This window comes from Amblyomma mixtum, chromosome 3 (genome assembly GCF_055824585.1).
Source record: "Amblyomma mixtum isolate Tamu chromosome 3, ASM5582458v1, whole genome shotgun sequence".
Lineage (NCBI taxonomy): Eukaryota > Metazoa > Arthropoda > Arachnida > Ixodida > Ixodidae > Amblyomma > Amblyomma mixtum.
Window position 1 is genome coordinate 127,335,211 of NC_143014.1, and position 16,223 is coordinate 127,351,433.

The 16,223-nt window shown below is 45.2% G+C and overlaps 1 protein-coding gene across 1 annotated transcript in view; it reads right to left on the bottom strand.

The window, feature by feature from the left end:
* The window catches only part of LOC149351770 (tachykinin-like peptides receptor 99D), a 45,596-nt gene that overhangs the window by 16,991 nt on the left and 12,382 nt on the right, over positions 1-16,223 (bottom strand). The window contains exon 2 of the mRNA XM_089577085.1: positions 989-1,089. Within this exon, the coding sequence (XP_089433211.1) occupies positions 989-1,089 (101 nt within the window). The remainder of the gene's footprint in view (positions 1-988; positions 1,090-16,223) is intronic.

Sequence of the window (16,223 nt, forward strand, 5' to 3'; positions counted from 1 at the left end):
GCAGCGAGTCCTCAAGACCTGGCTATGAACTTTTGCTTGCTGTATGTTTGTTGTAATGGGTATTTGTGTACATTTATTCTGTGTATGAATCTCTTTATTTGGATCGTTCGTAACTTGGTTCTCGCTGCAAAATTAAGCGCGACTATCTAGGTATGTATGCTAGGTTACTTTTTTTTGTCCATACTCTGTTGCTGCCGCCTTTTTGCAGTAGGAAGAGGGCGATTTCCTCTGTTAAGTCAGTCGTAGGCTTTTTAGGCTCACCCCTAACATCATACATGATGCTGAAAAAAAAAGTATTTGTGTGTTTGTTTGACTGCTTATCCAGCTCCCTTTTCCTGATAACCAAACCAACTGATACCCTCTGAGTCCTCAGAGGGTATCAGTCAGAACGGCTATAACAGAAATTTGCAGTTGGGGCTAGAACCTGGTTATAACAGCTTATAGACGTCAGGCCCATTTCTCTCGGTAGCCGCGAAAACGTCAGAATAGCCACTGATAATTCGTGACGTGTCTAACACCACCTGCTGGACGAAGCCAATGCATGCTCCATAGTTGTGCTCATAAGATATTTGCGTTACAGGTCATAAAGGTCTAATTTTGGTTTTTTCTGTGATGGGAGTGGCTCTTTTGCTTAGTCCTCTTTATTCCATAATCTCTATAGCGGTGTTCAGAAGGAAAAAGGAGGGAATCATTATTGATGCAGGTGGTTCTGAGCCGTCAAAGGACGCCCTTCTTCCGTGTTGCGCTAGGTTTTGCTTTATTTTTTGCAGTAATACCTATTTCCGAAAGGATGGGAAACTCAGAAATATAGTTATGTAACCCCGGAGACTCATCCTTCCGGCATTTTTTTCTTTTCTCTGTGCTGAGCACGCGATATTACTGCCTGTATAACTAAATTGCGCAACTCGGACTTTCATTCCCGTGCACCGAATGTAACCACCGGGAAATCCGCGGAGAATGACGCAATTGCTGGTAGGCTAAAACTTACGAGTTTATGGCGGGGTAAATCTCGGCGAGAAGATTGTACGTCTGGTAGGGGAGCCAGCAGAGGGCGAAAGTGACGACCACGATCACCATCATCTTTATCACCTGCGAGAGCAAAAAAAAAACAAAAAAGGTGAGGAGGCTGTTGAAGCAACGAAAATCACAAGGAGGTGCGGTAGAAGGGTCAGGAGATGCGGCGGAAGCAGAGAGAGAGAGAGAGAAATTGCTGCAAAAAGAAGGAGAGAAGGCTCCCAAGTTCGCTTTTTGCGGCCTGCGAGATAGTTGAGAATCGCCGTTGCGCCGTCGTTACGTGGCGGCGCTACAGTCTCTTTAGAAAGTCGAACGGAGGGAACGCATTCATTCGGCGCGGAACGCATACAGGCGGGATAGAGAGGAAGAGAAGCGCCCCATCAATTCTTGCGCGAGACCCGGCGACGATTCGTTCTTTGGCTATAACCATAAAGTCGTCCCTCTTGCCAACAGCCACGCACACACACACCGCGAATTGTGGCGGATCGCGGTTTTTCGCAGTTTTGCGCGTTTGCGGGGCATTCGAGGTGGCTATTTTCGGCACATTCTGTCGGAAACGCAAGCCTCCTCGCTCGGAAGTTTGTCCTCGATCGAACCAGGGCCAAGCGGAAGCGATGAGCCAAACGGAAACAAATGAAACAAACAAAAAAAAACAAGCGAGAGGAGGGCGCGAGGCCGTTGAGCGAGCGATAGGATGGCTCCTATCGGTTCATCGCTGACACGAAAAACGTTTCACATAGCATCTCTCAAACCGACTTCCGTACTATTGTTTTAAGCAAAGACAGAAGAGGGCTGATAGCGCTATTTGTCTTGTAGCCAGATGAGTGTTCGCGGGAGCGACTTGCACGTGGCAACGCAGCTATCGCGTCGGGGCGTGAGCCACAGCGTCGTGGCTCGTGCCGAGGGCCACAGTTCCGGGCATGGAAGGACAAAACCGTTGATGCGTTACAAGCCTCTGGATTACGACATCGAATATTTGAAACTAAGCACAAAAAAAAAACAAAGCAATTTTTTTTTCTACAGTTGAGTTCCCCAAATCTCTAATTCACGTCCGCAAACTTGCTCTCAGCTCGCAAAGCACGAAATGTAGTTCGGTGCTTTTATTACGCATTCATTACGGGTGCAGGTATACGCGACGAACGACATCATGTTAATGCTTTCCCATGTCGAACTGCGTAACATCGGATAAGTAACGTTTCTTAGCCTGGCACTTGTTATGCACTGTGTCCAGGTTTAGTTGGTGTACAGAGTGTACACATAAACTGCGTTAGCTTTACTTAGATGCTGGCATGTAGATTTGTGTTGAAATCCTAACCAATTGTTCGATGGAGCCGCGGCGTTGCACATTGTTACTGTTGTGCACTCACAATTATTACAGCCAGTAACACCACAGGTTTTCACTGTGATTGTGACTGAGAGCAGCCGATGACAATTCCACGTCTGGACTTCTTGATTTAGCTACGTCAGTTACAAGCTCACGAATATGTCCTTCTCTCTAAATATACGATTGACGGCACACCCACAGAATTACAAGCGATAGCCTTTGTGCAGCAGTTAGGAGCACAAAGCTTGCTAGGAGTTGTTGCTTTGACGTGCATTAAGACGAGTTGGCCACTTGACAACTTGCCAAGAAGTTGCGGAAAGATGACTTACAGGAACATTTTCCCCCACAAAAACTCTCGTTCACGGACTGCGTTTGCAGCCCCGTGCTATGCACGCTGACGGGAAAGCGCGAGGAAGAATGCTCCATTCACATTCCATTCTTCGAAAAGGAGAGACGCCCCATAATCTGCGAGATCGCCTGGTGGTTGCCACCACCTTTTGAGATCGCTCGTAGACAGCAGTTGTCAAAATGGCACAGTGGCGCCTCCTCTCGCCAGTACCAGTCTGTGGCTAATGAACAATAAATAAAGAAAGAAGTAAACTAGGGGATATTCTTGCTACACGAGCTTTAAAGATTGGAATGGAGGGTGCTCCTCTCTCCGCTCTCTCCCCTTTCTTGTGCAGAGCAGGGGTATGTGAACGCAGTTTGTAGCCAGAGTTTTTTTGAGGACAAAAAATTTACTCGCAGTCAGCTTTCCCGCTATTCTGTCCCTTCTGCCATTTTTTTATTTTGTGGGCTTGACTTGCACGATTTTTGCGCGAGCTGGCTATGTATTTATTTGCGATGCTGCATACCTGCTTCAAAACAATTTTTGCATTTTGCTTGAAAGCGTACATTTACCCTAGATAAAAATAGCCTTAAGATAGAACTAGAGATAGCATTGTACTTTTTCAAGGCGTTGCTGGAGTCAATAGAGCTTTCATTTACTTAGTGCGTCTTATGTGTGAGAAGAACATTTAGGAAAGGGGAACCGGGGAGGCTTGTTTTCAAACAATAAAAAAGATTTCTTTGCAAGTTTCGCTATTTTATTGAAGAAATTATTCCAATGAAGTTATCAGAAGTTGGACCCTACACATAAAAACGCCCAAATTAGCTGAAAGATTAGGGAAGACATTTTGCTGTGATGGAGGATATAATCAACAAAAAAACTTGCGGTGCTTGAGACGATAGATATACATTTGTATACTTTTAAATGATTGAGCCCTTTAAAACTACGTCGCAGTGTTATTGCGCTGCAAAAAATCCAGGCTGCCCTTAGTGGTTACGGTGCGGTACATATATGAATACAAAACTTAGAATATGAGTGGGCTTATATGACGTAGACAGAGACAGGACAGAAACGAGAGGACAGGGGCGCCCTTGCACAGTCATTTACGTCCTCTCTGTTTCTACATATATTAAACCCAGTTCTATTCAAAATACCACAAACCAAATAACCTGCAAAAAAAAGTTTTACTTCTGTGAACACAGTATTTTGTTTGCGACTTATGTTGCCATAGTTTCCTGGTGACAGCTTTTTGTAGCAGAAAAAAAAACTGCGTAAGCACTCATGTTTCAGCACTCATACAAGAAAAAGTATAAGTGCTGCATGGCATCGCATAATCTGCTGCCTACACGCGAGGGCGGAACGCGAATAAGATTTTAAAAAAGTGCCCGGGACCAACGCATGCTTTGCGAAAAGTGTGCGGCAGTACTTTTTACTCAAGTCGAGCGGTACGCTGATAGATGAAGATCTGGGATGTGAAACACGAAAGAGCCATCAGCGAGATTGGAAAAAAGTTGCATTCGAAAAGGTATGCCAAGCACCGGAAGACCAGAAATTTTAATAAAAATATGTTTATAGCGCGCGTCTAAGCTGTGACCGTAACGCGCTAGCATGGCTCATTTCGGAAGTTCAAATAGTATTGCAAAAGCACGAAATAGGAGTTAAAAAAGTTACAAAGGAATGATAATTTACTCTATGAAAAATAAACAGGGAAAATAGCTCCTCCATCACACTGCTATATGCTTCCTTGTTTTTTCTTTGAGCCAGCATAGAGCTGTTGGTGGTTCTCCACTTCAAAAGAGTGTTTGCAGTCTTAGAATGTTTAGTTGCTAAAGAATTATGTGCGTCGCTGCTTCAGAGGCCAACTTCGCGTCACGCAAGGAATTACATAAGGCATCACGCAATGAATGTTTGTGGTATGACTTAATGTGTATCAAGAATTGTGGGCGCGGAGAGAGCAGAATCAACAGATGTCTCCTCAGCCGCCCTTGTGAAAGTTGTCGAAGGTTTTACCGATGGCTGTACAGCACGGCAAGATTCAAAATATCAGCAGTATACTCCCAGCGAGCATGAGATAGCTTTCAGTCCACAGTTAGCGGCAAACGCCCACTGCCGTCGCAAATTTCACACTGGACAAAAAGAACATACCAACTAAAAGTCGTATCTTCCCTTCGGAAGCCAAAATACTGGCCTGTGCTTTGTGGTGTAGTGAAATCATCATTTCGTTAACAATTTTTTAAAACATCTTGCTCTGAGTCTGCACCTACATAGTATTGTACAATGCTGGACTGAAGAGTGACTCGCAAAAATCTTTGTAAATATTTGTTCCCCTCTCCCTGAACACAGTGTGATATGATGATAAATTCAGGCAGAACTCTGCCCAGCCTCAACTCAATAACATAATGTAAAAAGGGTGCTCTAGTGTACCTGAAGAAAAGAAAGCATTGACTAACAGTAGGCAAACAGATGGTATGAACCAAGACCTCTATCACAGACCCGCCGAAGAAGGTTGGTTCGGCTCGTCCGCTCCCAAGAGGAACAGCACACAAACACTGCAAGCACTCAGTGAAGCTTTTGACCATTCAGACCGGAACAGTGTAGAACCTGCATTACATACCACAGTTCGCTTACCAAGAAAATATTATAAACTGCGGTACGCCTTAATGCATTACATCCTCCTGCTTTCTATTTTAATTATGCAGCCTTCTGTTGCCATTAGGGTTCATTGTCAATATAATATTCAACGAGGATGGTGTGTCTTACGAATATGACATGGCGTTGGGATTTCATAGTATAGGAGGAGCAGGATGACGGTGCATCACGAAGATCTAGATGCATAGCCAGTCAGAGAGTATTTTAAAGAAGCAAATGGACGATATATTGAAACAATCAAATTTGAAGATTCGGCAGTTGACTGGCTCCATCCCACTGAAACCTTCAAAAGAATTGGAGAAGTTCAGCCATTCTACATCAGTCACAGGTTGGCTGGTGGGCGTTTCTTGTGTACATATGGTATGATTTTGTTGGCAAAAAAAAAAACTGCCGACGATTACGTTACTTCCTAATGCGAAATTTGAGCGTAGCTCATCAGCTGCTTCAGCTTTTCGATAGACTGAGGCAAAGAATTCGAGCAAGACATGTATGTACAATTACAGACAACTTGCTATTTTGAACATATACTCCTTCTTCAAGAAATACTCCACAAACAGTTCTTGATTGTCATGAAGGAAGCTTTGTGGACAGAGAAATAGATGGATATATGCCCGACTTGCTGCACCAATGCCTGGTTCTCAAAGACAAGGTCTGCGCAAGTATTTCGCCAGGTTGTCACAGTTGTGGGAGCCGTTACGAGCGAGAGGAACGGGAGGTTCTCCCGCGCAAGTGGTAAGAAATTCCCGCTTGTCTTTATGTCTACATTGAAATCCCCAACCACCCTGCCACCCTGGCAGGTAGCAGCGATTATGGCACAACGTTGTCAATTCCAAAGCATGCAGCGCACAACTGTCACTACCGCCACGTAGCTTAAAGCACGATTGAGGTGTCCACTGTTCCAAGAGGGCAGTTATGCGCCTTCCCTCTGGTTCAGGTGCCCAGCGAGACGTGTGAGACAGATACTGGGCATTTTCTTTCCTCAAAAACCAATTTACAAATTTTACCCTATGCTTTCCAAGCCCCCGCTCTATTGGTTTCGCAGCTGTGGGAGACAGATACTGCGTATTTCCTCTCCTCAAAAAATACCGAGAATACTTTGGAAATTCTATAGTCTGCTTGGCGAAAGCTTTGTGGTCAACCCACTGCCGCTTCCCCGGACCGCTTGGCGCGGAATCACTGGGCCGCTTCAGAGCCGTGCGCCTCACTCACTCGACTGCAACTAGACGTCTGGCGAAGGAGCGGCAGTGTAGCTGCCACCGCCCACGCGCTCATTCTACAGCTACTGTGTGACGTCACGGTTGCTATGCACAGCTGCGCCCTCCCACTGGCGCGCAGGTTGCTAAGGAGGGGAGGATGTTGCGCTTTTACTTTCTCCTTTCCAAGCTCCCGCTCCATTGCTTTCGCAGCTGGAAGGGTGTCCACTGCTGGTTACAACGGACAACGGCGACGGCGACGCCGCGAAACGCAGAAACGGGCGCCTAAGAGCTGCGCTTTAAAAAAATCTTCTTGGTGTACTCTGTAGTCGCTATCGCAGTAGGCACAGAAACCGGAGGTCGCCAGTGCGGATCCAGGTGGTAGATATTCCTTTTTATTTTTTAGTTTTAAAGATCTTCCTCTCTTCTTATTTTGGCTGTGACTGCTTTTACTTTTCAAGCACTGCCTTTTTGACTCAGGAACCAGTGCTGCCCAATACTGGCCGAAACTCAGCCTAGGCACATAATCATGACCTGTAAGGCGTTTGTGTTAATATGGAGGCCATTTATTAAAAAAATTAAAAATAAAGCGTCTCGGCCCATGCTCCTTAAGCATAACGGGCATGAACCAAATATAGAAAGTAGAGCTTTCACGCGGTTGAACCGAGTAGACGTGCGAAAGGATGTGTTTAGCCTGGTTGCCTCATGATTTTGCTTTGCTGGGTCTTCGGCACATTTGGCGACGATATTAGACTCAGGCTAAGCTCTGCTCGAGGTTAAGTTAAACTGATCTGTTCGCGCCGCAAATGCAAGTTGACGAAGACGGTGATGTGCAAAGCACAGAGCGAAACTGTGTTGCATTTTAGCACGAGCCGTGATCGGCTGTGGCGGTAGCATAGTGCCGTCGTGCAGTGGCCAGCGAAGCTGATCTGTTCACGCCGCCATGGGTTCAAATTCAGGTGGCGCCAATATTCACTTTATATATTTATGGTTTGACCAAAGTCACCTTCAAGGTAATTAGCTTCAAAAAAGTTTCTAAGCCGGTTAGACCTCGTGAAGTGGTGCTTTCGCACCAAAGTAAGAAAAAGGGGATAGCTTAAAACAGAATTTCGAAAGTAAACAATGATAATAAAATGATTAGTAGTGACAAAAGAAGGAGAGAGAGAACAAGAGAGGGCCAAGTGGGCAAGAAGTTTCGCGGGTTGTCTCTCTAGAGTGACGTGGGAGTTGGTGGACCATTGTCCAACGGCTGTCTTTTGAGCGAGACGGCACGATGCCAGCGATCGCCGACTATTCAGGTCGGCGCAGAGTGACACAGATGCCGTCATCAGGAAGACCCGGCTTTAGCAGACCAAATCGGCGTCGTATCCTGCTAATGTGACAGCCCTTTAGTTTTGAAACTTTTTCGCATATGGAACATTAATCCTTGGTGTAAAATACGACTCGTGATTGTTTTAAGGAGTTATTGACGGGTGTGCACAAGTGGTCGGATAAAATACTTTGTTCTTTTCATCGTTCTTGCTATGCATTTTTCACCTGAGTGCAAACCTTCACTGAGTTGTTCAGTATCGTTTAATAAAAAAATGCACTTGTTGATTTCATTGCCATGGCCGATTGCGGTTGCCGATATGTAAGGGTTTAACTTTTTGGTTTATATTTTTTTAAAATTCGGTGGCCTTTTTTGTTATTTATTCTTCAACGCAGTTATTTTTTTTTCGCCGAATATCAATACCAACGGATTAATGAGCGTTTTTTTTTTGTGCCATAATGTGGTATTTATGTGCGGTGAACCCTCGATTCGCAGTTTATTTCAGCTTTTTTGTCAGGCTGAGCCTTAACGCAGAAATGGTCGCTAATTACTGACAGATTGTTTATAGCTGCGCTTGCAGCAGGAAATGCCAGCGACAATAAAAAGAGTAACGGAAAATAAATGATGCAACTTTTGAACACAACGAAAGTTGAAGTTGATTTCTAGAAGGGCGGTTGCGTGTTGTCTGGGTTACTGCGCTAGCTTGAACGAAAGGGTAGGCATCACGTGGCTTACGCGTTGACGACAGCTACAGAAGTGTTGCTTAACCTTCGTGGTAGCCCAAACGTGACACTTTTTCGTGACACGTAGGCGTGGCTTCTAGTGTCCTCGCATGCAATGGAAAAACCTGCTTACACAAGTAACTGCCCTAGGCAGATGATGACAATGAACATAGCTACTTAATGAGAGGACACATGGCGACAAGGTAGAGTCTCCCAGTCTGCAAAAGCGTGTAAGGGAACGGGGAGATACCTCAAAATCTACACCTGTGCTACTTAATTCAACGACGCACCACCTCGCCACGCACCTGGCTCCCGCACTTTTTTAATTTTCTCACTTGAATGAGCGTAACTTATTAACTGATTTGCCCTCTATTCACAGCAAAATTTAGCACTTCGCTTGTCTGATTTGCGTAGATATGCAAGACGGGGTTTTCTCAAGCAGCTGCACCACTTTTGCAATGGCAGCGAGCTCAACGAATGGTAGCTGGTAAAAATTCAAAAGGGCCACCGTTGATGTAAGGGTGAAATTTCATATTTGTTCAGACAACCGCGAAGCGGTTCTTATCTGAAATAGAGTGCAGTTTGCTTCAATTCGAGAGAGTTGCGGCTTGCTTACGCGATTAATACTTCCAGGCCATCTTGGCGTTGAACGGGTACATCACCGAGGCCGATGTTTCTGGCGTTGTTGTTCACCTCGGTTTTAGCTTCCTCGTCAAAGTGCGCATGAAGAGAGGGTACTTGCAGCCTCCTTCATGACAGCCTGTCAACGTAGTCTGTCTACTCGATCGGAGCCTCGATCCTCGATCGGAGCCTAACCTGGAGCTAATATCGTCGTCGTACGTGCCGACGGCCCAGCAAAGCAAACTCATGAGCCAACCAGGCTGCGCACATGCTTTCGCACATCTACTGAGTTTAACTACTTCAAAACCCTACCACTTTTTTTCGTCTCCTTTCACTTGTGTGATCAAATTTTGAAGCATCTCACATGTTTTCTTAACGTTAAGTTAGATCAAATGGTATGCTCCTTGTTTTGTGGCAGGGCTACGATAGAACACGGATATCAGGCGTTCGAGAGAGGGATAGAAAGTTTTGTTCCAGAAGAATGTACTAAACGAGGCGTGTTCAAAATGTTTTGCCTTCTGGGCTGGAACCTAATTCCGTTGCTTAAGAAAGAAAGGTAATACGCACTCAACACTCGTCGTACATGGTGTCCCTAGTAGCGTGAAAGAGGACTTAAAAAAAACGACACTTGTTGCAGACCCTAAACTCAAAGAAGCTTCCGCGCTGGCCCATTGGTTATCGCGCTTGGCTGCTGACCCAAGAGAAGCGGGCTCGATCCCAACCGCGGCGGTCGCATTTCGATGTAGGCGAAATGATAGAGGCCCGTGTACTGTGCGATGTCAGCGCACGTTAAAAAAACCCAGGTGGTCGAAATCATACGGAGCCCTCCACTATACGGCGTCCCTCACAGCCCGAGTCGCGTTGAGTTGAGTTGAGTTGAGTTGAGTTTATTGGCGCATAAGCGACTAAGGCTATCATGTGCCAAGCTCCGGGTATAGAAAATTCTTCTAGATAGATGTTATACAAAAGTCTAAATGAACGGCGGTGTAAAGGGCCTAAAAAGTTAATTCGTGCAACCTAGTAAAAATATGACAAAATTTTAGAAGAGAATTATGGTAAATGCTTTAAAAAGGGTTCGCATTGGAACGTTCAACACCATAAGCCTTAAGCCGCAGAGTGAAAGGGTATTGCTGGCGAGCAGCTATGGTTAGCGTTAGAGTACTTTACACTTCATGCTACTGTAACCGTTAGTTAAGATTTAATGAATACATTTTTTATCTCAAGCGGTACACGCAAAGTTTCAGTAATAAACTTGTAGCAAGTGGAATAAACAGGATTAACCTAAGCTTAGTTTTCACTCCGGAAGAGCTATTGCCTCGAAAGTGTTCCTGCAGTTGGGAGAAAGTGGACGAAGTCTAGCATTCCTGCGGTAGAAGCCCATGCTTAATACCCTGCGCCAGGCTGCCCGTTTGTATGGGTTGTTGACGCCGCTATATTTGCTAAATAAATGAATAAACTGTTACGCAATCGTAGCTGCTTTCTCCTTCTAGTGAATGGTCTGCTGTGTGTTAATTCTCTAATTTTCAAGCAGCCTTTTGGGCATGAAAGTGGAGCGAGTCAGAATTTCTCTCTGGCGGTTGTCTCTGCCATTCATCATAAGCTGTTTGTCTAACAATGACATGGGCAGGCACGCGTAAACTTCGGAGACGGTTTTTCCGCAAACGATATCGGCACATGCACCACATTGGAAATAGTAAGAATCATTAGTGACCACGTAAAACGCGTTGGAACAAGAGTCTCAAGGGATTGTAAATTTCGAAACTTTAGAGGTGATCGAAAAGTTTCAGCTACAGGTTTTACGGTTTCGAAAGATACGAATTATCCCACTCTTAATCTCAACATTTTTTTTTTTTCAAGAGCCGCATGTCATGAGCCAGACGCTCATGAACAAGTGCGGGAACAAGTCTGCAGAGCGCTCGCTCGAGCGGACGAATATAGCGGCGTCAACAACCCATACAAAAGGGCAGCCTGACGCAGGGTATTAAGCATGGGCTTCTACCGCGGAAATGCTAGACTTCGTCCACTTTCTCCCAACTGCAGAAACACTTTCTAGGCAATAGTTCTTCCGGTGTGAAAATTAAGCTTACGTTAATCCTGTTTATTCTACTTGCTACAAGTTTATTATTGAAACTTTGCGTGTACCGCTAGAGATAAAAAAAGGTATTCATTAAATCTTGCCTAACCATTACAGTAGCGTGAAGAGAAAAGTACTCTAACGCTAACCATAGCTACTTGCCAGCAATACCCTTTCAGTCTGCGGCTTACGGCCTAAGGCTTACGGCTTATGCGACTCGGGCTATGAGGGACGCCGTATAGTGGAGGGCTCCGTATAATTTCGACGACCTGAGTTTTTTTAACGAGCGCTGACATCGCACAGTACACGGGCCTCTAGCATTTCGCCTGCATCGAAATGAGACCGCCGCGGCCGGGATCGAACCCTCTTCTCTTGGGTGAGCAGCCAAGCTATGGTTAGCGTTAGAGTACTTTTCACTTCACGCTACTGTAATCGTCAGGTATGATTTAACGATTACCTTTTTTTATCTCTAGCGGGACACGTAAGTTTCAGTAATAAACTTGTAGCGAGTCGAATAAACAGGATTAACCTAAGCTTAATTTCCACACCAGGTGAGTTATTACCTCGAAAGTGTCCCTGCAGTTGGGAGAAAGTGCACGAAGTCTGGCATTTCCGCGGTAGAAGCCCATGCTAATACTCTGCGCCAGGCTGGCCTTTTGTATGGGTTGTTGACGCCGCTATATTCGTCAGCACGCTCGAGCGCACTGTATACTTGTTCCCGCACTTGTTCATGAGTGTGCGACTCATGACATGCGGCTCATGAAAAAAAAAAGTATTGAGAATAAGAGTGGGATAATTCGTATGTTTCGAAATTGTAAAACCTGTAGCTGAAACTTTTCGAACATCTCCAAAATTTTGAAACTTACAATCCCTTGAGACTCTTGTTCCAGCGCGTTCTACGTGGCCACTAATGATGCTCACTATTTCCAATGTGGTGCAGGTGCCGATATGTTTTAAGGAAAAACCGTCTCCGAAGTTTACGCGTGCCTGCCCATGTCATTGTTAGACTAACAGCTTATGATGAATGACAGAGACAACAGATAGATAGAAATTCTGACTCGCTCCACTTTCGTGCCGAAAAGGCTGCTTGAAAATTAGAGAATTAACACACAGCAGACCATTCACTAGAAGGAGAAAGCAGCTACGACTGCGTAACAGTTTATTTATTTATTTACTTACGTATTCATTTCCTGCTTTAGGTGCTCAAAATAGCAGCTCTGCCTGAACAGTGGTGCACCGTGGTACATAAAAATATGCATGAATACAGCGTAAAAGACCATACAGACTACGTACACTTCGGAATGGAATAGGTACATGCGCACACACGCTGTTGGGAATTTCAGTGAAAACTGACAAAATAAAAAAAAACATATCTAATAGAAGATAGATACCAGCTTGCGCAGTGCAAAACTATTTTGCATAGAAATGGGACCAGCGGATAGCTTAAGGATAGCAGACATGACGAATACGCAGCGTTGGGCATACACACTTGGGACTATAGCAGTATAGAATGGTCGACAGCTTCGGGCGTTTAGCCCAGGCACAGTCAAATGAAGCCCTGCTGTCAGCGTAGGACATTTAAATGCCTCATGCAAACATATATAAAAACAGCGTTGCACAACTTGCGCCGTGTAGAGAGTGCAATAAGCTTTAGGAAAATAAGAGGTGGTTGCAGTCAGAGTAGCATCGCCTACCCAAGTGCCGATCATACAGAATTCGAATGAAGCGCCTTTGTACACGCTTAGTTGCCTTCAGTCAAGTCTCAAGGTTTTAACCATGTTCGTGTCGTATATACGCTCCCCCATCTACGTCCGGTTCCCGGCCGGAGTTGTAAGAAGGAGTCTTGATATACGCAGATGACGTAACGCTGAACAAACAGTAAAAGATGACGATGTTCTTGGGAAAGCGTAGCTATAAAGCCAAGGTTTCATTGCGTCTAGTGCTTGCAGCATTTTTAAGCGTTGCTCAACGCCCATTCTTTGAGAAGTGTCGCTGCGCAGAGCAATCATTGCAAGTAAATATGAAAATAAAAGCTCAAACATGAAACTGTTTCAGTGGGAACCGACGCTGATTCGATATTGACTTCCGAAGTTTTCGCTTGGAAAGGTACAACGTCGGTGCCATGCGGGCACCAAACTGAAAATAAACGGGACCTCTGAGTATCATTCTTTTTTCAACGAAAGCATGGAACTAAATAGAAAAAAGAATCCAGCAGGCCTTCGCTCCGGTGAAGCCTACTGATGCAGGAATACAGTGTCGAGGCATCAAAGGCAATGTTATCGAAAAACGCAAAAAGAAAGAATAATTGAGCACGCTTACCCTATGATGCGCAATGCGCTAAGCTCAGTGCGAGCAAACGTAAACGTTCTTTAAGGCAGAAAGCTGGGCTAGTTGGTGTTTGCATTGAGAGGACATAGTAGTAGCGCTGAAAAACAGGGACAAGGATAGACGAAGACAACACAGACGCTAGACATCAACTGACTTTATTCTCGAAAAAAACCAAGAATTTCTAGAACCACGAATCCACGAAAAAGAACCACGAATCCTGATTGTCACCTATAAATTCGTGGTTATTTTCGAGAATAAAATCAGTTGATGTCTAGCGCCTGTGTTGTCTTGGTCTACCCTTTTCCCTGTTTTTTTTTAGCGCTACTACTGTGTCCAGTAAACGTTGTATTTTTTATAAACGTACATTTGCCCTTTTTTATCTCTTCTTTAATCTCTTCCTTCCCAGGTACGTTCCAGGTGACGTACTGTGACGTACAGGCCGTACTGCTATCTCGGATTTGTTAATAACTACTTATAACAATTGCACATGCGCGCACAGTGAGTTCGAAAGTCGTTTTGAAGTGCTTGGCGGCGCCTTATGACCACGCGCCACACCCGATGAGGTGAAGAAGATAAAAGCGAGCAGCTTTTCGCAAGCTCAAAAAATACCAGGCGGTGAGCGAGAATGCATTTATGCAATAAATAACGTGACACTCCGCAGAATGAGAGTACTGAGAAACTGCACTATTGAGTACTGAAGGTACTGTCTCATTTTAGGCTCATTAGGCAGTTGTCGTTAAAGCGGTTGATTGTTAAGCAGTTATGGCCCCAACCAGCGCCTGAGCCGTTCTGGGAATGAAAACTGGTTTTGAGGAAAAGGCGCAGTAACTGTGTCACTTCTCGGTGGACACCCAAATCGCACAGTGAGATAAGAGAAGCAGGGAGAGAAAGAAAAAAATAGGTGCACTTACACTGCACAGCATACGAGATCCTTTTGCGTTTCACGCCTATCGAAACGCGGCCGCCGCGGCCAGGATTGAACCCAAGTCCTGGGGCTTAGCAGCCGTGTGTGTGCGTCTGTGAGCCTGAGTGCGCGAAAGTGCCATACGACAATCGCAATAAAGGCCGTAAGGGCGGAGAACCTTGCCGAACTAAAACTCTACGGTAGCTTATTTCTTGGATAATCGCCAGGCCGCGGTGTCATAAAGAGCAGAGTCAAAAAGGGTGTAACTTTAGTGGAGTGGCAGAAATGTCGCGTTGCACAGAGATGTGCCGGTGATTTATTTATTTTCTTTTTTAAATTCCGCATTTTTTTTTAATTCGCACATTGTTCTTTTTGTTTTTAGGAGTTAGAGTAGCGTTTATCGTGATAGTTACTTATCCATTGCACTAAGGCACGTGGAAGGACTGCAGTCAGAAATGTGGTAGATGACATGTCAGATAGTTCGACAGATTCGAGCGTTATATTTAAGCTTTTTCCGAGGAACAAAGGGAAAGGAATGGTATTCCAACTGTTATCTAATTGACTGCCATGAAGGACCGGTGTGCTTACGCCTGCTGTCTGGTCTGCCGTTGCGAAGTCAAGTTACCGCAGGTGAGGCCGTTGCCAGTGAGCCTGAGGGCGGCTGCGATAACGTGCACTCCCGGTATTCTAAGCGCTGAATTCAGAGGAGAAAAAATAATCTCGTCTTAAGGTGCTGGGGAAAAAAAGACTCCCAAAGAGTACAGCTTCTTCTGGACAGAAACTGCAGGCATTCCTTGATAGCGGCGCACAACTGTATATTCACCTTCCATTTCGGTAAGCAATAACGACGAGTACGGGCCTCTGAAGGTGTTGTGGCAGATAAGAAAAAGAAATGTGTCCTACAGACTAATGAAATATAACCGACTACCACCTTGTGTCCGCCTCAACTATGGAATAAATTTTGTAGCCTCCGTCATAAATCAGCTTCCAGAACTTGCACTGAGCTGTCGACAGAAGGAGAGGAGCCAGCCTGTATATGACCCAAAAGACACAGGGGCGCCACTTTCAGCTTCCATTTAAGGGCTCTCTTCCTAATTGGTGCTTAAAAAGCGTGGCCAACTAACAAAAACTTGCGAAGCCAGTTAAAAAAAGGGCAAAATGCACGCTTAGTAATTTAACACGAAAATGTTGCATCCATGCAAAATCAAGCGCGCCTTCGGTTAGCTCCGCACCCCGAGTGCTGCTTATAAGGCTTCAAATAGAACCGGATGATTCTGTGAGAAATTCGACGTATAACTACTATCGTTATTAATAAATGGCTTTTTTGAAGAAAGAAGGTTTAGTACTGCTTTAAAACGATACACACGTATGGAGGGCCAGACGGTCACGTCAGTATCGGCATGGTGGTGACTCTGCTATGCTAAAATTTGTTTGGATGACAGCTGGAGTGGTGTCTTCAGAGTAGTACTCAGGGGGAAGGCCTGTACCAGGACTTCGCCCATGACTCAGGATATGCGACTCAGGCTATGGGGGACGCCGTAGCGAAGGGCTTCGGAAATTTCGGCCACCTGGAGTTCTTTAACGTGTACTGACATCGCCCAGTACCCGGGCCTCTAGAATTTCGCCTTCATCGAAATTCGATCGCCGCAGCCAGGATTGAACCCGCGTCTTTTGGGTCAGCAGCCGAGCGCCACAACCACTGAGCCACCGGGGCGGTTGCCAGGTTTAGGTTTAAGACAAGCGCTTTGATTATATAG